The sequence below is a fragment of the Hemibagrus wyckioides genome, linkage group LG05, assembly GCF_019097595.1.
Source record: "Hemibagrus wyckioides isolate EC202008001 linkage group LG05, SWU_Hwy_1.0, whole genome shotgun sequence".
NCBI lineage: Eukaryota > Metazoa > Chordata > Actinopteri > Siluriformes > Bagridae > Hemibagrus > Hemibagrus wyckioides.
Window position 1 is genome coordinate 10,428,191 of NC_080714.1, and position 23,798 is coordinate 10,451,988.

General features: G+C 36.4%; 1 protein-coding gene across 5 annotated transcripts in view; it reads right to left on the bottom strand.

Moving 5' to 3' along the window:
- LOC131352661 (ERC protein 2) overlaps window positions 1-23,798 on the bottom strand; it is a 194,786-nt gene that overhangs the window by 46,536 nt on the left and 124,452 nt on the right. For all 5 annotated transcript variants that reach the window (XR_009204539.1, XM_058388943.1, XM_058388942.1 and 2 more), the window contains 2 exons: window positions 16,046-16,193; window positions 7,699-7,872 (listed from right to left, as the gene is read on the bottom strand). Coding sequence is in view for 4 of the 5 variants with exons in the window: in XM_058388943.1 (XP_058244926.1) it covers window positions 7,699-7,872; window positions 16,046-16,193 (322 nt within the window). In the remaining variant the exon portion in view is untranslated. The remainder of the gene's footprint in view (window positions 1-7,698; window positions 7,873-16,045; window positions 16,194-23,798) is intronic.

Consider the following 23,798-nt stretch of genomic DNA (forward strand, 5'->3'; position numbering starts at 1 on the left):
TGAAAAGGTCCGAGTGGTTCAAAAGGCTTAGTCTCATTCATTCATCTTGGGCGATGACTGCTCAGGTTGAGGATCCGGAGCTTATCCCAGGAAAACTATGCATGAGGCAGGAATATGGTCTGAGTTGGATGTTTTAGAGGTAGGAGGAAACCAGAGAACCCAGAGGAAACCCAACCATATTTATGGCTGCACTGCAACCTCACAGCTCCAGCATCCCTTCAATCTTACTCTTGGGTTGCTTTCTGTGTGTTTCTCATGTTCTTCTTGTGTCCGGCTTCCCACAGGTTCTCTGATTTCCTCCCAACTTCCAAAATCATGTCGGTAGGTGGCCTGTCTATGCTTAATTGCCCCTGTGGATGTGTGTGCATGATACCCTGTGATGTATTGGTGTTATTGGGATTAACTCCAAGGACAGGCACCAATGTGACCACGCACCAGGATTAAGCAGATCAAGTGGATGAATGATAGAATGAATGAATGAAAGAATACAAATTTTTCCAACTGACAGAAGTTTCACTGTGTTCTTAAATAATAAGTATAAATGAGTGTACAAGTATTAGCTTTTGATAAATGTTTAAATAAGTACAGTTCTTGGTAGTGGAGTCAGACTTTTGGACAGTACAGTACATGGCTTAATGGCTCATGTATCAAGTAGGTTGAAGCCTGACTGTATATTTCATAGCAGGGCATTTAAGCAGGGCTTTGTCTATAAAAAGAAAGCGGAAACAGAGAAGATTAATGTAATACATTTGATATGGACTATCATTAATCACACTGATTATTGTTTTGTACTGGGGGGAGGGGGAGTCACATAAAGCCAGATGGAATGAACAGATAGCCAGCACTGTCTCTCTCTCTGTCTCTCTCTCTCTCTATCTCTCTCACATCACACACACACTAACACACACACATTTCAGTGTTCAAAGATATTAACACTTTCAAATAATAAAAACTGAGAATCTTGCATTAAGCGTTGCATAGATTCTGTGAAACCATTCGAGTATATTGAAATGCAAAAACTGGAGATGCAATATTTTCTTTAAATACACACTGGTGATTTTACTTGCACTGATGGGAAAAAAGGTATTAAGTACAAATCCATTATGCATTCACAGTATTTAAATCATTTAGCATTTGAGATGTTCTTGGATCTGCTCTATCCATCACTAACCTCATTTTTGTCATTAGGGGATTTGTGTCATAATGGATTATCCTTGTTGACAGCCTGAGTGCTCATTATAGAATTCAACTCAATAAAGCAATCTGGCCGGCTCGTAAATCATAACTTATTCATTTCCAATATTAACTGATAGACATGGCCAAAAATGCTGGTGGTTATGGAAACAGTTATATACTCTTTCTATGTATGTGTTCATGTGTGTGTGTGTGTAGTTGGGTGGTGGTGGGGGTTTGTTTGCAATGGCTATGAGACTAGATCCATCTGACAGCCTTGGCCAAGCAGTGGTTTCCAGTTCTTTGTCCTCATTAATCACCCACTCTTTCCTTCTTCCACTCTCATTGAGAAGAAAACAGAGTGATTAATCATGCTCAGTCAAAAGAGGCAGATAAAGGAGCGATGAGGATGAGTGTGTTTGAAAAAAAATAACAGTCACACCTCGGGAGCTTGGCTCTGACCTACAATGAACTTCCCAATGAAGGTCAGGGGGTCACATATGGAGTCGAGAAGGTAGCAATGCAAGAGAAATTGATGATGTGTGATAACTGAAGAGTCCTCGAAGAATGTATTTGCTAAAATGCACACATGCATCCCAGAATCCAATTTAACCCCCTTAAAACTCTTTTCTCTCCAGCAAACTACTGTATTTACCTTCCATTCATGTAGCTGTTCTTTCCCAGAATTTCTGACATGTCACTCACTCTACCAATCCATTATGCACTATTCCCATCTGTACTTTTATGGTCTTACTGTAAAACATGACCTGACCAGACTTTTACAAGCTTGTCTGTTATTCCCCATACCTTTAACAAGTTCTCCATGTTTTCTGCACAGCTCACTTTTCTAGCTGGTCTCTACTCAACAACTAAAAGAACATGAGTTTTACCTAACTGACAGAAAGTCTATAAAGCTCACTTCCATTAAAACACAGCTAAATGTCAGTTGGTGAAGAAATATTTATGTATGTTAATAACATTTGATATGAAACATTATATGTAGGGTAAACAGAGCTCTGGTTGGCACTTTTTTCTTTTTACAGAGGCTATGTAAACTATATAAAACAGATTCAGGAAAATAAGAAGTATGTGCTACTCACTATGAGGTGGCTGGTATGGTAACTAACAGGTAAAATATTTAGTATAGCTTTGTGATATGATTACTGCAAGTATTTTGGGATGATATGTTTTCAGATAGCTAAGTCTGCCTACACAATCAAGATATTTGATCAATAAATGCATACACTATATATATATATATTTTTGATCATTTTTGGTATATGTGTTTGTTTAAATGGAGTCAAGAATGTCTAAAGATCATGGCATTATTGTAACATCTAATTTCACATATGAATCAGAGACACAGGTAAAATCTATCCAGCAGTGGAGGGCCATCAGGGCCAGCAAGGCCTTCTCTGCTGGCCTAAACAGCAGTGATCTGAATCACTGACTTGCATTTTAATATATATATATATATATATATATATATATATATATATATATAAATATATAAATATATATATATTTTCCCCCTGAATGTGTATTAAATTATTCCCAATAGTCTATTCTCTACATTTCATAGCTTTTCTATTAGTTGTGCTGCTTCCAGTAGTGTATATTTATAATAAGACTATTTATCCAATCATATTTCAGCCAGTGGCTGACATCATGTGTTGCCAGGGTGAAAGAAATCTGCCTTAAAGCCTTCAGAATCAATAGTGCAGGCGTCTGTAGCTTAAAGTAGATGGCAATGAAATTGTTACATTAACCAATCAGATTTCGAGTTGGTGTCACTGGGGCCATCTAGCAGACATACGATTACGTCAGCAATTTCCCGTCCTTTGATTGGATAACTGGAGTAGTCAGAGTCAGCAAACCACACAAACTAAATAAAAAACATAAAAATATATATATATATATTAACTCACAATGGCTGACAGAGGAGAAGAAATCGATTTGGTTGAAGACATCCTTACAAATGTATTTTCAAGGCGGACTGTTATAAAATGGACTATTCCTTGTGAGGTGTGAAATACTGTAGCCTAATTTCTTTTTTACTTTGCTATTTAACAGTTGATTAGTATCTATTGCTGTGGCATCATAATAATGGAATAGAGGTGGATTAATTCAGGAAGGCCTAGGTGTGAAATGCGTGGCCCGCCACAAGCTATCCAGGGTTAACTCTTTTTATCTTAGGCCAAAAAAATACACTTACACCTATTTTGTGGTGCAAATGTTCAGCATTTAATGTTTTTGCCACATGTCACACTCCACAGTCATGGTTAATGGTGCATATGAAAGTAAACACTCAGGGCTGGAAAAATTTGTAATCTTCAAAATATTTTTGTTTTTTGTTTTTAAGGGGCAAAATTTCATAGAAAAGTTTCAAAAAACATTCATTTTTTTAAACAAATATATAGTGAAAGTAAATGGTGATATCAAACCCTTTATTGCTATAAGATAGTCCCCAAGTGCTTGTTCATGAGCAACTTCAATTCGAAGATATTAATTTTGACCACTAAAATTCTGTAGAAGTTTATCCCAGTGTCCTAACTAATTTCAACGATAAAATAACTCATTGAAAGTGTCCGACACTAGTATACTGGTAAAAAAGTTTAAAAAAAAAACACTTCACAGACTGGTCACTCGGCAAAATCCCAATCCATGGTGTGTCTTTGTGCACGTTCATGCAGTCACCCTTATTTGTGGTCAGTGCAAACCTCAACGATAACCAAAATGCACTGTTGTGGTCTCACACATTCCGATTTGAATGAGTAGCTTTAAATGAGAATAAAAGTAGGATGTTTTAAGCTTTCCTGGACATGCCTGATTGTCTTTAGTTTAGCGTAAAAACTGTGTACTGTGAAGAAACTGTGGCAATATGGGAGATAACTGCTTCCATATATCTATCATTTATGAATAGCGAATTTGGAAACAATCATGAAGAAAAAACATGGATAAAATGGCATCGAAATAATCTAATTGCACTGTTACCCAAGTAACCAATTGTTCAAAACAGTCAAATCAAATCAAATCAAAATATTGTGCCTGCCAACAGTGATTATGTTTTTCTTCATGGTTTCTCCATGGACTGCATCAAATAGCAGGTTTTATCCAGCCCCAACCCAACCTCTAACACATTTTCAGTTTAAAATAGTGTAGAAGCTGCATCTATCCAAGCTATGAAATGTAGTGTGGGATCTGAGTAACAAAGAATGTATAAAAACCTTTACATTTCTGAAATGATTTGGACTCAACATCATTCCATTTTAGAATCTTGAATTCTCTCATCAGCAACAAGGTCAGAGGGAAGGCCATGAAACTAAAACCCCAAATGAATCTCTTATAAAAGTTGGCAAGTCCTAAGAAACCTCCTTGATATTCCAAGGGTTGAGGCCAGGAATTTAGAAATCTGACCTTGGCTTTGTATGACTATAATTTAGTCAAGAAAGGTTATTGAAGGTTTGGTGGAATTCACATTGTGCTTTTCACGCAGCTTTGTGAGAGCATGATTTATATGCACTTTCTGAGGATGAAAAGGTAAGGTCTACTTTATAAATCTGTACAGAACTCATGGAGTTCCATATTGCTATGTGTTATATTAGGTGCCCTCTATTTGATGGTGACTGATGGCGACTCAGATATTGCCCTGAGTCTGGTTTAAGATTTGAAAGTGGAATATCCATGACTATGACATTGTATTAATCCATCAGGCCTTCCTCTTCTACATGAACTTCAGGCCTTCTTCATCTATATGAACTTCACCTTGCATGATGTCTTTCACCAGTGACTTGCCTTTTTGCACTGATGAGTCAAAGTCATTTTATGCAATAACCACACATTTGATAAATGCAGGATTTTATTCCAGCAACACATTTCACAAGTCATCAATTTACTTCCTGTTCATCTTCTTCCCTGTCCAAAATCCATATGACATTTTGGCACACAATCTTTTCCAGAGTGACTTACAAACATTCTTTGAAGTCTCTATCAATAAATACACTCTAATATTGGTTCACTAGGACATGGAGTAAGACTGAGAAGACCATGTCTTGAACTAGTTCGTCCTTTGTGTACAGCATTGCATCCCTGCACTTGAGAAATATGGCCAAGGTGATTTTGTCCCGCTCATTTTTTTTTTTTGCCAGATTTCTTTGCTGCTTGTCTTTTCTTTATTGTTCATCAATCTAAGTAGACTTAAGTCTACTCTATTTTTTCTCCATCAAGTGTGAAGCTTTCCAGTGCGCTAGTTGTGAACAGATCTGCCGATTTCTTATTGTGTTACAAGCCCATTTTCAAGCTGTGTTCTTTGATGTTGGTAAGCAGATGTCTCAAATCATCCTTGCTGTCAGCTAGTATAGTCGTATCATCAGCATAGCAAAGACTCCACTGCTGAAGTCTACTGCCAGTTTTCACACCTCATTAACAAAGACCTCATCCATAAACAAGTTGTTGTACAAAGAGCAAAGGGTCAAGATTGCAGTGAAGACAGCGAATGAGAATGATGCCCTGGATTCCAATATATTAACAAGTCATTGCAATGATTGTGCAAACTCAGTGGGTTAATATACAAACTGAACCAGGAAGTGAACCCAAATAGTGGAGTTGTGTTAGGAATGAGGAGAATAGGGAGGGAGGGGTAACATACTGAGATGCTGTGCCAGTTATCTTGAATTGCAATTCAAAAAATAATAACTATATTTAAAAAATGAAATGCCCTTGCTACAAAAATAAAAGAATAGCTATAAAATATCATATCTGAATAAATATCATTTAAACAAGTATTAGTTTATATTCATTATTTTGTGTATGTTGTAAACATAATGAAAGGTTATTCTCAAGCAAACTGGTTAATAAGCGAGACTTCCTGATGTCAAGCAAAAACTAAAAGGCTTGTAGATTAAATGACCCGGTTTTGTGGGTCTAGACTATTAATATCATATATGCAATATAAACTTTAAATAAGATTACTTGGTACAAGCCTACTGGCATGTACTTTCAACAGATTTTTTTGGAAAAGAGATTTTTTAACCTGCTCACTTTCTCCTAGAGTTGCACCAGTAATCACTGAAAAAACCCAAACATGACTATATAGTACCATGATAGCGTTTATGCACTGATGCTCACCAAAGTATTGAAAGACCATGGTTTGAAAAAAAAAAAAAAGTATAGAGAGGTATCATAGCTTGAGTTTGTTTGAAAGCAAAGCCTTATCTGTGTGTGGGCTGAGGGGATTTCCCTAGTGATACTGGCTCTTAACTGCTATAAATCTTACTGTTATTACTGTATTACAGCTGATGGTAGTGAGAATGTGTGTATGTGTGTGAGTGAGTGTGTCTGCGTATATATGCACTAAACAGCGAGAAAGAGTAAGAAATGAATCTTTCTCGCACTTGATATGATTATGAGCTGTCAGGTACTGTGTCTGGAATATAGCCTTCACACAGCCCTCTTAGTGCACACATATACACACCAAAGAGAATGATGATGATGATGATGATGATGATGATGATGATGATGATGATAGCTGGCTTTCTCATCATCCTGAAGGGAGCTACTGGAATTTATACACTTTTTTTTACACATGAATCATCAATTTTTCTCAGTGTTTCTGTATATGTGTTTTTCCATACCTTTGTAACATGCACACAGAAAATCTCATAGTTGTACAGCCTAAACACACTGACATCATTGATCAGTGTGCACTGGAGCATTTCAACACAAGCCTTTTTAAACAGCATCTTTAACAGGGATAGTTAAAGTTAAAATTCATGCATACAAAAACTTTAAGGGAAACACCCTGAGCTCCCATGAATTTCTGTTTAGCTTCGCAAGTGCAAGTGCAAACTTATATTTTCGTGTGTGTGTGTGTTTGTGTGGTGTGTGTGTTTGTGGGAGAAAGAGACATTTAGACTGAATTTCCTGTGAGCATTATTTAAAAAAAAAAGAAAAAAAAAAAGAAAAAAAAAAAAGCATTCTAGCATTCTGATATCAATAACACCCACATGGCAAGAATTTTCAGAAACTGCTTGCAATCGAATAATCAGGGAAACTTCCCCTCTCTTTCCTTTGGTCATTTATGGGCAAATTCTGTTGCTTGTGAAAGAATTCAGAGCCGATCTAATCTACGGCACACTTTCATCAAAATTGCAAAGTAATGGCAGAGCAACAGCAATTGTAGTCAGTTACTGGAACTGTGTCCCTCTTCACTGCCAGAATGGGAGAATTCAGGTCTAGTCAAGTCTGGTTAATGCACAAACTCAGTGTACGGCTAATAAAACACCCAGAGATCTATTGCCAGTGTAGCAACTGCACATTATTCTGCCAAGTAAAGGCCTAAGGCCATGCAAGGAAGAAGAGGCTTATAACAATGATATCATTGGGCATTTTCTGTTCATTCTCAGTTTTTCTCTTATACTTGTTATAATTTCAGTACAAAATTACATTGGGACTTTGCCCATAACCTCAACTTATGGAATAAAATGTCTACAAAATAAGAAGAATGTATCAGTGTGTGTGTTTCACCTGCTCAGGTGGCTCAGGTTGCTCAGGTTCAGGATTGTTGTGAGTGGACAATCCTCTTGATGGTCTACGATAGTGAATGTGTTCAGGGTGACCATGGTGTGGATGGTGAGGATGATGGGGATAAAAGTGACCATCTTCATAATTCTCAGCAATGAGTTTCATCCTACTTTGGGTCTGAAAAAAAAAAAGCAAGTACAAGCACATTTAAGCTTTCAAGAAAGTGTACAGAAAGACAGGCAAAAAAATCCAAAGGCAGTATTTTGTGGAGACATTATAATATGTTGTTATTAATCATTAAATTGTAGGTTTCATGAGGATTTAAATCTACATTAAATGTTAAATCAAACATTTGATATTTGTGGTGGTTTTTTCCAGATAATTTAGACATACTTAAAGAATTGTACATAATATTCCCTGTGAGTCCACACATTTAAACACAGTGTTAGTCAATTTGACAACTACAAATGCATGTTTAATAAATCAGAGATGTTTCCTAAATATTCTCTTAGTAAGGAATTAAACATAATAGGTGTGTATTTATAGGTAAATAATCACTTAATCACAATAATCACGTGGTGGTGTGATACTGTTACCACTCAGAAGTTGAATTATTTTCAATAATAGCTCAATAGTCTTTCATTCCTCTCATACCCCAGCAATTTGCCAAGGTCAATGCTTCTGTTTGTTAATGAATGATGTACATTTTACCGGTTTATAGTTGTGTCTAATTTTGCAGAACATATACAAAACAAGTAGGTTCCTGTTTTCACCTGTTATAGCAGCTATAAACAGTCATTCTCTCACTGGCCCCTCTATTTTTCTCCCCCCTGGAGTGAATATAGCTTGTTACTGAGAAATCTCAACACCACCCATTTCCTGTCAGAAAACTTACAGATTTACCTTTGACACTGGAGACTCCTTCTAGAAAATGTTAAGTAACCATCTCCGCAAATAGATACACGTTCACAATACAAGTCTATATGTAAGTTTTTACTACAGAAATGATAATGTATTCAAAAGTGTTTGCATTAATATGATGGCCAGCTAGCTGTGCATTAGCTATGCTTTTGCAAAACCTGTACATTCTTTATTGTAAAACTGTCCAAATGGGCAATTTATTTGTAAAATGCAAGTTGAAAAAAAGCTGTTTTAGTGTATTAATGTGTAAACTTTTGCCTGTTCCAATCACTCACAAGCTATAGAACATAAACATCTGAATGCAAGAATCGTGTTTATAATTAGGGTTACAAAATATCATCAGTTAATTTCTTAATTGAGTAATTAATCATGTTAATTGGACAGTATTGCTGCATTCATTTAGTCAAAAACCTTACATTCTTTGTTAATAAACATATATGTCCAATGTTCTTTCTTTTATTTTTGCTAGGGTTTAGTTAGTGCTGCTTTAAAACTTTTGGTCTGCAGGCCATATCTCCATGCAAACAACTCAGCACTGGCTAATTAACTACACCTTTGTGGATATTTGTTTCATCCGCATGTCTTCCATTGTTTATTTACAGCGTCATAACATGTCTAAATGGAGAAATGAATTAAATATGTCCAATTCACATGGGATATGTGATCTCTGTATAAATTACAGAGTTGAGTGAAAGTTCCAAGCATACTACATGCACCTCATTTTAATGCAAACTGTTTGTTTTGACCTTTATTACAGCTGTTTTTTTGTAGGGTTGAGCCTGCACAAGTTGGGCTTGTTTGGGTTTGGTGGAATAAAAAAATAAGAACAGGACTGAAAGTGATTGAGACCAAAAGTGTCCTGGCATTTGAACTCATAAGGTTTAGTTATTTATTTTTAAAAAAAGTATTTGCCATATACAACTGTAGAGTTTTTTTTTTTTTTAAGTTTTGTTGTTGTTGTTGTTGTTGTTTTATTTTATATTTATTGGAGAAATTCCTGTGAAACAAGACATATTGCATTGTGCCATCTTTGTCACATTTTTTTATTATTATTATTTTAATTAGCTTACACTTTGGATTTACACTGTATTCTGCTCAGTTTCTGTAGATAGGCCACATAAGTATTTGGTATGTGTCTATTATTGTGTGCCATATATTTTACAATTTATGATCAAAACTGACAAGTAATATATGCAAAAGTTGGCAGGCCTTAATAACAAGTAGATCTAATAGAAATTAGAGGTTTAGGTGATGTAATACATTACTTGCCCATTGGCAAGTGAAAATAAACATGATGAAATGTTTTACTTTGACATAAAATAACATTACTCACTACAGTTTATATAATCAGTTATGCTCAGATCCTCATTCACCCTCCAGAAACACTGTTAAAGTATGGAGAGTGGGTAGGGTGACAGGGAGAGATAGCAATCAAACATTTAATCCTCAAACCCCCAGGTTATTATATAGTTAATTACCATAAAGCATATATATATATATATATATATATATATATATATATATATATATATATATATATATATAAATATGTATATTTAAAATATTCATTAACTATAGTCAACAATAACGGAGGTAGTCAGGAATGTAAGCTTCCACTCAAATTATGTTCTGTTCCCTACCCTCACCACCTGGGGTCTCTCAGTCAGGAAATCTAGCAACCGATTACAGAGAGTACTGCAAGAACAAAGTCTCGTAAAGTCTCACAAAGTCCTAGCTGGCTGGGAACTATTAATTAATACAGAAGTTGTATGGAGAAGTTGTAAAGTAGCAAATAATATATTATTAATATAGTGTTTAAATTAAAATGTCTTAGTGAGATATACACACAATATTATACTTGCATAGAAACATATACTTAGAATCACTGTCACATAGCTTTGGATACTAATGCAGGTCAGATGTACTACTGAATCAGACAAAATATTGTTGCAGAGCAATAAATTGGGTACATAATTTGAATCATAAATCTGGTGAATGTGAAAAGGGATAGGGCTCATATGAGTGCTCAAGTGATCTTCTTAGATGGATAAATGCAGGTCTGCAAACCACAGTGATCAGGGTTTAGGATTAGGATATCTTCCAAATGTTCTAAATGTTGACACCCAAATACCATTCCTTTGATCCATATCCCTTCCAAAAAATATACGTATGGATCTCCTTATGTAGGCTGGCTATCCTTTCAGTGGTGTTGAAGGTGTGTCAGCTGGAAACCATTCATATAAGGGACACAAGACTTGTGGTTTCAGGAAGGATACAAGGAAGGATACAAGGAAGCTGGGTGACATGCAGTATTGGTTGGGTGGATGGAGCTTGTATGTTACCTAACTGAATAGGTGAAAAACATGTCAGTCCATTACTTTCTGGCAACCTTCCTGTAGACAGAGATCTTTGGTAGAGAGATGTATTCAATCTACCTGTTCAAAGTGATGAAGCAGAATGATTCGCTTGATCTGCTTGATCTGGTTATCGGAGACTTTGTGAAGCTGTCTATGACTGTTATCATGTTTTGTGAAGGCTCAAATCCTAGCACTGTCAAACTGCATCTGTTGAGCCCTTGAGCAAATTCTTTATACCTCATCTGTTCAGTTCAATTGTTAGTCGCGTTGGATAAAAGCATCTGCCAAATGAGTAAATGTAAATGGCTGGAAGGGAGTAGATCTGTGATGAAATCAAAAGCTAAATTGGACAGTGATCAAAGGATAATATGAAGTGGCAGTAAGCCACCATCTAGGAGAGTTCTGGCTTGTGAACATATAGAGCATGACTTGACAAAAATATTGAATATTGGCCAGCATAGTTCCCCACTAGTATTTTATTTCCAGTAGCTAATGTGTATGAATGCTACTGGATAGTGCATGGACACTGATGGATTGGGCCAAATGATGAGGTTGTTCTGAGGTTTTAGTCTCCGGCATTTGTGAGGTTATGCAATTTGGTCTAATTTGTATGATTTTTTTAGTCTACCTTCCATGAGACGCACTTATAACTAATAACTAATAACTCTTAAGTCATTTGTCCCTTTTCAGGTACTCTAGGTTTCGGTGATCTGGCTCCACTCCTGTTTTCAGTTTTAACAGGTGATTCTCCTAGGAAAGTATAGTCATATACCAGTTTCATAACAATCACTAACCAGTTTCACAGGGTCACAGATTAAGAATACCATGAGTCTAAAACTCTGTTGGGAGGTATTACAGCAAGAAAAGCACACAGACATCATTCTTAAAAAAAAAAAAAAAAAGATTTTTAGTGCTAAGTGTCATTTCAAGACATTTTAGGTGTCATTTGAAGACAGCCAGTGACTGTTTGCACATCTTGACTTGATGCATGTACCCTGAGAGGATACAAGAGGGAGACCGGTTGACCAGAGAGAGCATGGTTCAGTGCGGGTATAGTAAGTACTTTGAGGTAACCTTGAGGTAGATGAGTGCTGGTCTGTTTTTGGCTTTTTAGCTATAAGTGTTTTAAATATGATTCAGGCAGCTATAGGAAGCCAGTGGAGTGTGCGTAACTTAGGAAAATTGAAAACAAGTTAGCAGCTGCATTTTGGATCATATGCAGAAATCGAATGACATTTGACTAGCACCTGCGTGGTAGGTACTTGGAGGTACTACGGGCAGAAAGCAAGCCAGCAAAGGGGGTTAATGTGAATGTTACAATGACACCTACTACCTACCTAAACATTGTTGCAGATCAAATACATACAGGCCAATTGCTGTGGCCGCTTTCAGCAATATAGTGTTCCTGCCACACTGCAAAACATGTACAGGAATGGTTTGGAAAAAAAATACCAGCAAGTCAAAGGTGTTAATTTCCTCCAAATTCCTCAATCCAAATTAGCATCAGTGGGATATGCCTGAAAACAAAAAAAAAATCTGATCCATGGAGGCAGCACCTGGCATCTTACAGGACTTAAAGGATCTACTGCTAATATCTTGGTGCCAGATACCACAGCACACCTTCAGAGTTCTTGTGGAGTCCATGCCGCAATGGATTAGAGCTATTTTGGCAGCACAAGAAGTGCACTACACAATATTAGGCACATGGTTTTAATTTTAGGGCTGATCAGTGTATTTGTCAAATGCCAAACTAATACCTGCCAAACTAATAAATCCAAATAATACATGCAAGTGTAAGTAAAAAGTAAATTATATTAATAAGTATTATTAAGGCCACTATGAAATAAATATATAAGATAGTTTCATGTCATTTGTGCAATCACAATTAAGTTTATGTTTTTTGTCAGTGTTATGTATCAGTTCAAAGGGCTAGTTAACTGATATTGTAATTTGTACTTCTAGCTGCTTTACCTCAACTAAGGAATGGCTTTAATCAGTGTAACACATGATGCAATACATATAAATTATAGTGACAACATAACAAACAGTGTGAGAAAGACTGGAAAATCAGCCTTGTCTCCTCAAGTCACCATATTCCTATGTTCTTTTTTATGACCCCCACCACCACCACCACCACACACACAGTGTACCGTTACAGCACCGCACTGCTGGCTATCAGAATACCACCTCCATCGTTTGCCTCCACATCAAAGCACGGAATTCCAGAGAGCATCCATCACACAGCAGCAACTGGCAGAAAACTCTAAATTCAGACTGATTTATGGGAACCCGCTTTGCAGGTAGTGAGTAGTGGGAAAAAAACAATGCAATGCATGTGTGCTCATACAGGCACAGTGACAGGATAGTGGAGCAAAAGATAAAAATCAAAGTATGTTTAGTATGCATTTATTTTCCTTCTCTATCTATGTGGCCCATTAATATAAATAATAACTAATTAGTAATAAATAATACATTTATTATACTAATAATTTATAACTGAAAACATCCACATTAAATTAATTAAAATCTGGCCTGTGCAGGAATACTGTACCTGGACTCATTTTAGTATGTGTGTGTGTGTGTGTGTGTGTGTGTGTGTGATGAGTGCTGAGGAGATGGCAATCTCCAGGATTTGACCTTGACTTGTTACTCAGGTCCTGGTCAAGATGTCTTTCAGCATATCTTCTAATGGCTGACACACTACACTATAAAGTGCAGATTGATATGTGTGTGTGTGTGTGTGCTTGTGTGTGCTTCCACAGAAAGAGAGTATGAGAACCACAGAAAATGAGCAAGAAACAGACAGTTATCTCACATCACACACAATGAGGAATTTGAGGAATTTTATACACATAGTATAGAACGGAAGAAACGTACAATTCCACAAATAAACTGTGAATTGTCATTGAAATGTGCAGTGTATCAGGTTCAATTCTGAGGCTGGAAATGTGTAACATGCTCCTACAGTTTTGACCCCGTGCATATTTGCATTTGATTAAGCTATAATCTGTTTATTATCTCTGCCTTGTTGTGAAACTGTGTGGATGGGGCAAGGTCCTATGACCATATGTGATTGATTTTTCTAATTGTTTAATTATGGGAGGCTGTGGCAAGCGCAAATTCAGGGTAGCTGTACTTGCCAATAGAAATTCATTTTATGTGGATGAAATGAGAGCTGCAACAGTACCAGCTTGATTTTCGTTTGTTATAATTATTTGTCAAGGACCATGTACAATGTTAAATGGTAATCTCAATAAGAGATAATTTGCCCCAGTGTTTGCTGCTATCTGTTTCTATCTGTAGTCCTTTAACCCCTCAGCTTATTCTAAATTGGGCACATTGTCCTGACATACCAGCACATTAATTAAACAAAAACAGAAGAAATGATAATATGAATGTGAATACTTAATATGGCAAATTAAAAGCACATTAAAATAGCCTATACTGAACACATTACACTTACTTTATGATTTTATGTTGTAGTACTCATCTGCAAAATTCAGATGAGTACTACATAATTCAGAAGAGAGGACACTTGTCAAAGCTTTACAATTTCAACTGCTGTACTTTTATTTCATCATGCAATGAATGAATAAATAAATAAATAAATAAATAAATAAATAAATAATATGAAGTATTATATTATATTATATTATATTATATTATATTATATTATATTATATTATATTATATTATATTATATTATATTATATTATATTATAATAATAATAAATACATTTCAGTTTTGTTGCCCCAGTTTTTCTTCCTAATTTAGTCATCAATCAGGCAGCTCTGCCCTATCTTACCACCCAGGGAGGGCAATGACTATCACATGCTTGCTCTGAGGCACATGAAGCCAATCGACTGCTTCTTTCAGAACTGCTGCTCATGCAACATCAGGGGTGGGAAAAAAAACACTTGGCAGGAAGTGCTATCCACCCACTTCTGCATGTATGAGCTCACAGATGGCCATGATTGGTTAGTGTAACTGTGATTGTAAGGGCCCAAAATTATGCCACCCCTCCCTGAGAGCACAGTGTTGGGTTTCTGGCCAGGGGTGGTTGTGGCTTCATTGGGAATTGAATTCAAAATCTCTGGATAATTGAGCAAGCGCTTTTCTGTTGCAAAAATAATTATTTAAATGTATATATTTATTATTTACACTAATATATACTAGTTATGTTAAGATAATGATTAATGGAAAATAAGTGATATTTAGCAGAACAGTCTATTTAACAGTAATTAATGAGGGATTAAGATTTGCATTGTCCATTAAAAAAAACCCACAAAAACAGTATGCAATGAAAACAGTATGGATATAATTAAATGTATATGTGAAGTATTATACAACTGTTAGCTCTGTTAGTTCTGTTTGCTCACTAATTATTTTTAAGGAGCAGCTGACTAATTAGGTAGGACATATGTTGATAACTTCCACCTGAAATTCTTGCATTGCATCTGCTTACAGTTTTACAGCCATGAGCAAACCGGGAAAGCATGTGTTTAACCTACAAATCCTTCCTCTTTTCCCAGAATTCAGCCTGAATCAGCCTTGTTAGCAATGGCCACTAGCAATGCCACTGATGTGGTCTGATGTGACCTAAATGATTGATTACAACTTATTAAACCTATGTGAGTCAAGTAATCAAAGAACAAATCATAGCCTAAACACTAAGGCTGACTTAATAACAATGGAGTGTAATTAAGCTGCTTACTAATCTAGAGAATGTCCTGCAGAACATCCCACCCGTTTGGAAATGCTATAAAAGTCCTAATGGCCATAAAAAGCTGAGCGTATGAAAGTGTAGATGATGGTTCATTGGTTTCTGTGAATGGGTGAAATTATGTGTGATAGCGCAAATAATTCAGATTCCACACACTGAATTTGACAGGTCAAAAGTGCACGTGAGCCATAGTACATGCCAGAGGTTGCCATACACTGCAATTAATATAGAGATTTTGAACCGCAAAACATTTACTACATTCCTGTATAATAATCATGTGAAATTGTATGTTCTTTATATTTGAGTGAGGAGTTTACAGGAGACATAATTGATGTGATAGTTCATTACCTGCTGCTTGAGCTGATACATGAGCCTGTCCTTTTCTCTTTTCAAGGCCATCACCTCTTCTTGGCTTGTCTTCTTTTTAGGAGCAGAAAGTTCTAGCAGGGCAATGTTAGCATCCTTTTCGCTGATGGCTGCCAACAGGGCTTGTTGCCTGGTGGGAAATTGAGGATGATAAGGGTGGTTACGACCTACGGTAAGTCATTACATTAACAAAGGCCAGATACAAACACACAATACAGTAAGTTGTGCACACATGTACACACACAGACGCACAGCAGGGGAGAGTATCCAGCCGGCAGGTGCGCTAAGATTGTTAGCATACCGAAGAACCGCAGTATCCACAACCCCCTGCTCCCTTCCCGTCATCACAGGGATTTTTGTCTAATGGCTGAGTGTTTGCCTGAGGTCAGACAGTGAATTGTCACCAATCTCCGCTTTGTCATTATACCTTGCAGACGAACTCATCTGTTTCGCCTTTGATACACACATACATACACACCTACGTTTTATGTTCCGGAAATGAGCTTAAGACTGAAGTAATTATGACTCAGATACAATGACTACAATGGGAACTAACACACAGTTTGGTCTTCACTTTCCTAAACCATCACTACACACAGCACATTCTGATATTGCATAGTGAGTGTCATAAAATTACAATGATAAGTCATTGCTGGGAAATGTTTTTTTATTCTTAGTCGATGGGAAACTAATCGTAATAAATCTTAAAATACTGGAAAACTGTGGAAAAAAGGGAAGTGCTTGAAGAAAGACTTATTTATTTATTTATTTATTTTTAATAATATGCTTATCAACTCCTGAACCAGATGTCTTGTGCAACTTTCTGGTAAACATTTTATCTTCTCTTGAATATGACTATGTTTCAAAACAATTTATCTAAATCTAAATTTACAGTTGAGAAGCATTAGCCATGTAATCATTTTCTGTCATATTTACTTATTTTTTTTTAAGTTTGCTACATTCCAGGACAAAAGTTTGCTGAAAACGCTATAAGAATCTACTATAAAGCTAGACTTGTGAGTGCTTCTGAGTTTCATTAAGCAGTATTTCGTTATAATGTTTGTAGGATATTTCTGGAAAATTTTAATTTATCAAGAAGAACGTCCATTTAAGAAAGATGGATAACCCAGCAGGTATATGCTGCTCTATGCACAATACTCAGACTTCCTGGGTTATATGGTTTAGCTTTATAATTAAAAGCATTTCAATTGTATGAATAGAAATATGGTTTTATGTATTTTATTATGGAGCTCAGAAAAACAATATCTGGGTAGGGCTACTACAGACTCAAAAAATAGTGTCTCCACTTAATATATTTTTAATGAAGTATAATGTCTGCATGTTACAGGGGGATAATGGAAATCAGAAATGTGTACCACTGTTAACTTGTTTTTCACAAGATAGGAACATGCATCTACCTTTTCTTAATGTTTTATCTTTATGTTTTCTAAATGTTTTCGGCTATTTTCAAGCTCTGTGCAGTTTCTGAGTTGAGGTGAGTTGAGTAGTTGAGGTGAGAATTTAGATTAAACCTAACAGTCTTCTAAAACAAAACCAGCCAACCAACAAACACACAAGTAAACAAATAAACAAACACAGAAACAAACAAACAAACAAACAAAAAAACTGATTCATTTACACCTCTAATGTATCTGTATACACTAACATGAAAACACAACAGCCAAGTAATAGAAAATGTAAAAACAAACAAACAAATTACACTTTGTTTCACTGTGTGATTTTTGTGTGTAAGTTCTATAGACAACAAAAAGTCTGCACAAATACTGGCATTTAACAAACAAAGTCGACTGAAGTTCAGCATTGACATTTGATCACAGGTTTTGGTTTTGATGGCCTTTTATAACTAGTTATAAACCTACACTCTACACATATCTAAGCAATATATCTGGATTCTCCCCTTTTCTCTGACTAATGGACTCTAGGATGGCTTAGTGCTGACATGAATTCTAAACCCTAACTACTCAGTTAATCAAAATTCCCCCCAAATGTCGAACAAGAGTATCCATTCGTCTCCCAACACCTCTGGTGTTATTCCTTTTTGCTTTGCTAAAAGCAACTCACCTTCTCCTCTTATTAGTATCACTCTGATGCACACCCCCAGAAACAATGGTGGGAGCTATTTTGGCATGTGCTGTGACAAGGCCTTAAAAAAAAGACACCACAAGAGAAAATGAGCATAGCGTAACTGCTCCCCAGAGCCGGATTACGCTTTGCTCATACTGTTATGCTGTTAACGTATACCAGAGACATCGTCTTTGCCAGCAGAGGCCTGGGTTGGAAAAAGGGGCTTGTATACATTACTGTATCATGGAGAAGTCTAAATACAGGTGACTGGTGATTCTTTCTGCTTTTAGGCAGCGTATATGGGCAAGGAATGTAGTTCTATAAGTCTTATATTCATAAACAACGTCATTGTGAGAGTCAGCAAATGGCGTGCCATGACAACACAAGATATTGAACACATCGAACAAAAGAAGATAAGGGAAGGTGCAGTTTGGTCTAGCAAGGGGCAAATAAGGTAGAATCTTAATAATGTAGAATCTTATTTTTGTTTAGTCCAAGCAAAAGGAAAAAATGTAAAATAAGAAAAGTTAGACAGAAAGAGACAGACAGACACACTGCTAGATAACTCATTTATTCATCTTTAGTGCTTTATTCTGGTCAGAGATGCAGTGCTGCAGAGCCTATCCCAGGAATCCTCTCTGGATGAAAAACCAGTCCTGGTTTATTCACATTGCCAAGTGTGGTTAACACATTTGCCTTGCCAGACCGGTGGAAATCAACCCTAAGAAATCTGGCCTACTGTATGTGTTAGGAATGCTATTGAGACCGGCTGCCAAAGAGACTCTGGAAGGGATAGCACACCTTTCAGAATCACAAAACTAGCATAGCCAAACATACTAGCTATGCAACAGCATTAGGTCACCACACACCAACTTCAGGCTCCATCACCTAGCCTGCAGGTGGCTGAGCACCTGGCAAACCTGTATAGTGGGCCTTGAATGGCAGAAGCTGGTAACTGGGTGATAAAATTAATTAATTATACTATTGTTATATAAAGCTGGTCTATACATAATGCCTTGCACCATAGTTCAGAGCTGAGTGAACCTTTGCTCATTAATAATCTACTATACCTACTTTGATTAAAAGGTGCAGGCTCTTTGCTGGCACCTCTTACAGCCATTGAGTTACTGTTCAGGACACATTCTTAATGTTCAAGTATAGGCTGAAACTTTGTTTGTTTAGTCAAGCTGGTTGTTAATTTTTCAAAGATAAAGACAGATATGGAGGATTCATGGGACATAACTAATGAAACTGACTCAATACTGATGATGACCCTATATGAACAGCTTAAATATCATCTTGAGTTTACTTTAGATGGTCACATAGAAACCATAAAGATGGCTGTAGATGCTCTTCCTTGGATATGATTAGGATGACAATTGCTACGAAGAGTTTTGCACTCAAGTCTCTGTGACAAGTTTTGTGACAGTGTTCACTGGTGAATTGTATTGAATTGAATTGAATTGAATAATCCCATAAACTTCGCTCACTGTGCAGGGTCATGATAACGTCAGCCAATGTTCTTGAGGCTCAATGACCTGATGATAAACCTCAGACCTTCACTTTCATGTGTTAGTTGTCAGATGATATTCATGCCATGCAACCACAGGATTGGTTCATATCAGTGGATCTGATGCCTTTCATCTCGTTTGTATTGCCCCAGAACACAACCACTTTTTAGCCTTTCAATGCAAAGCCAGGCAATCCGGCAAGCCTCTCTCTAGTGGCCAAAATATTTTTGTCATATAGTCAGAAGGGCATGTCTTTTCAAAAGCACAGGGTTTGAATTGTATGGCCCCCAATATGTGTGATCAATGGACTAACAGCCAGTTGAAATGGCCCCAGTATTGATAAAAAATCTCCCTTTATGAATTCTGTCATCATTCCTGCCCCAAACTTGACAAAAATATGAGACCTCTGTGACCTTTTGCACTTATATCTGTGCCGATGAAAACATTTAATGCTTACCTATCTGAAATCATCACTTATGGATCTGCTGCAGTTTAGAGGAAAAAGGTCTGCTGATGACACTGTGTATCTAGTACTTCAAGACTTTATTAAACATTTATAATCTCCTAACAACTATGCTCCATCTCTGTTTAATATAGTAAATACAGTAAAAGTTTTGTGACCTCAGAATTGGATATTTGACTTCCTGAACAACAAAACAACAGGTTGTGAAAGTAACATGTAAAAACATGTGTTCTCAGACCCTGTTACTCAGCACAGGCACACTTCCTCCTGTCTGTTCTTACTCTTCACAAGCAAATACTCCAGTCACAACAGCTCTGTTAAACACACTATATAGCCAAAGGTCACATCACACTCATAATGTGCGAGACACAGGTGGACATTTTCATTGATGCAAACGCAACTCACTGCCAACTGTGCTTCTCCAGTGGAACCAGTCTTTCCACCTCTAATGCTGTTTTACAAACACTGCAAATCTGAGCTAATAGGCCACAGAGCTCTAGTTGTGACTCTAAGCTGTCCAACAAAAGCTTGGTTCCCCACTGCTACCTTTTCTAATGGCTGGAACAACCTGACTGAGCAATTATTCCAAAGAGATGGAAAAATTTGCCAACTCCATCCAGGTCACTTGTGCTTGTGGTTTTGACTCATCAGGATAAAATTCAAAAAATGGTGAGCTAGCGCTCTGAGATATTTTGAACCCAGATGGCTGGAGTCCAAGGGCCTTGTTGTTGGAGACAGTTCCATGAATGGTGTGCACTTCATGGACCAGATGATGGTGCACTACTGGATTCCCAAAATACTATATAATTTTTCTTCAGGGTTTATACCATGGGCAGGATTTTGGGCTAACAAAAGTGTTAACAAAAAGGGCTCAAACGTATTAAAATAGATAAAAAAAAAAACATTTGGAACATATCCTAAAAAGATGCACAGGAATGTGATCTTAACATTTAAATATAATCAGATCCTCAATAATACTGCTCCGTAGATTTTTTATGCTTCTGGTTAATGAATTTAGTAATTACTTTTCACCAATTGTATTTAGGGCTTAGAAACATGATTGGACTGCAAATAAACAAACTTTCTTTTTCTGTACTTTTTTTTAGGTAGCCTACTTCAAGTTAACGTAGATTATTTAAATCAGATAAAAGAATTCAATAAATATCAAAAGTATACAAAACTGCAAATACACAGATAGTTAATGCGTAGTATATATGCATATGCCATGTAGTATGCATAGTAAATGCATACTACATGGCACAATAAGAATGTGTGCTAATAAAAAAGAAACATTCCAGTTCTAAAGCTATAAGTGCCCAATATTTGCTTACATTATATACTGCACATTTTTACCATTCAGACTATTGTGAAATCCATTCTTCTAAGCACAGATAGCATTGACAGTGTTTTTTAGACTTTTTGTCTAATCAGGTAAGTATTCTGAACAAATTCTCCAAAAACATAGAAGGTAATTATTCTCAATATTGTCTTATCATGGACTGAATACAGATATTTCAGTTCTGATTGCCGAATACATAAAACTATTACTTATATTCTGTAACAGCTTAACCTTGACGATGACTGACGATTAAAACAGCAGCTTGGGAATTACCTTAGTTCTAATATGTCAGCTATGCTTCAGTGAAAGCAAAACCACTTCAAGTTGTATGATTAATACAAAAAAATCTGGCACTAGCAACCATGTGCGTGTAGCAAAGAGGCCAAGAAGCTCCTCCCTAAAAGTGATGAGAGATGTATTCGTATAGCCACAAAAAGCAACATTTTGATTAGCTGTTTCATCCCTTATCACTGATTATGCTAATCACACTGCCTTTTGGAGAAAAAACAAAACAGGCCTAAATTGTTGCAGGGGTATTAAATCTCAACTAATTGGAATAGTCAATTAGGCCAAGAACTAACTCAGCTTAGGACACTTCATAAATCTGTGCTGAGTGAAAAGGTGGCTATAAACAAACCAAACAAAAAAACAAACAAAGGTGATGATATGAAAGGTGACTGAATACAAGACGCAGACATTTGAAAAGTCTTTTTTTTACCTTTGCCTTGCATTAATCCTTGGACAAGTAAAAAAACAACATTTAATGTCTTTTAGAGTAACAGTGTATTTACTATAATAGTAGTATGTCAAGGATAGTTTGACAGAAAATCTAAAGCAAATCAAATACAACCAGGATAAACAGGAATACAACTAAGAACACACAACATATCAAATATTGAGGCAGATGGGTTACAACAGCAGAAATCACATCAGGTTCCATTCCTGTCAGCCAAAAACATGAATTTGAGGCTACAGCAGGCAAAGACTCAGAAACCGGACAGCACCTGGTCTTTTTCCATCTCTAACTGCCCAATTTCAGCCTTTCCCAATTCTAATGTTTGATTGGAACATAAACTCAAGCTCTTTGACCTGTATCCATATATTTTTTTTGCATTGTGCTGCTGCATAAAATATGTCTTTCCTGTATCATGTTTTGTGTCACGCTCTCACTGATGTCAGATAACAGATGGTCTTTGGCAACAGGGGTTTAGGATGGGGCTTACTGATCTTTGGGCCACGGAACATGAATCTAAGGCAGCGAATGCCATCTGGGTTAAGAAATGGAGGAATGAAGGAACATGCAGAGGATGATTTAAGGTTCTAGGCAGCACTAAATCACAGCAGTCCGTTTCACATTGTTAGTTCAACCCATCATGCTTGAGGAATAGATGTTTATAATTTGTGTTATTACTTGAAATTATCACTACACTGAGCCAGGAAGCATAATTTGGAAAAAAAAAAGAAAGATAGAGAGATGCAAACCAAATGTATGTATTTCACTATGCATCATTTTCCAACAGGGAGGACAATAACAGATCAAGATACTCATGAGTGATCCTGAAGAAATATTTTGCAGCTAATAGAGCAATATTTAGCTTACAACAAGTTTATAAGATGGACATACTTATATTTGTCTGCAACCCAGTAACTAAAAATTGCTTTTAAATATTACTGAGAAAATTACTATCAGCATTGCTCTACAGTCAGTATGCTTTGCTAGCCTATCCTGATACTATCCTGCGGATAATATGTTGTGTCTTGTGGTCATGAAGCAGGCCAAACATCAGAAATCCAAGTATTCCCTCATGATGCTGTGAACATCACCATCCCACAACCCACAAAGCAAGGACTATTTGAATCCTTAGATATCATATGTTTGGCTAGCTGATTTAAAAAAAAGAAATACAGAGCAAAATGCCTTTTTGCAAAATCTGCAAAAACTGTGTGTGCACGGCTGTGTGCATGTGTTAAGTCAAGGTCCTCAAAAGGAGAAAGACAAATTTGTATATGAATGTTTTTTTTAAGCAAAATAATGTATACAGTAGATATTATAAGACCATTTATGAAATTTATGTCTATTTTTATTACAAATATTGTAGGTAGTTATGCAAATATAGGTATGCATAAAATATAGGTGGTTACATACATACAATATTACATATGTAAATACATACCCTATGTCCTGAAATGTCATAAAAACGATCCTTACAGAGAAAGAGATAATTGTGTGTTGGTGTGAGTCTACTTGAACACAGTTTTTTGGTTGAAAAACTAAAATATTGTTTGCAATTCAGACTTTTGTTTAAAACAAAATTTGGTTTTGAATAAGTTAATACG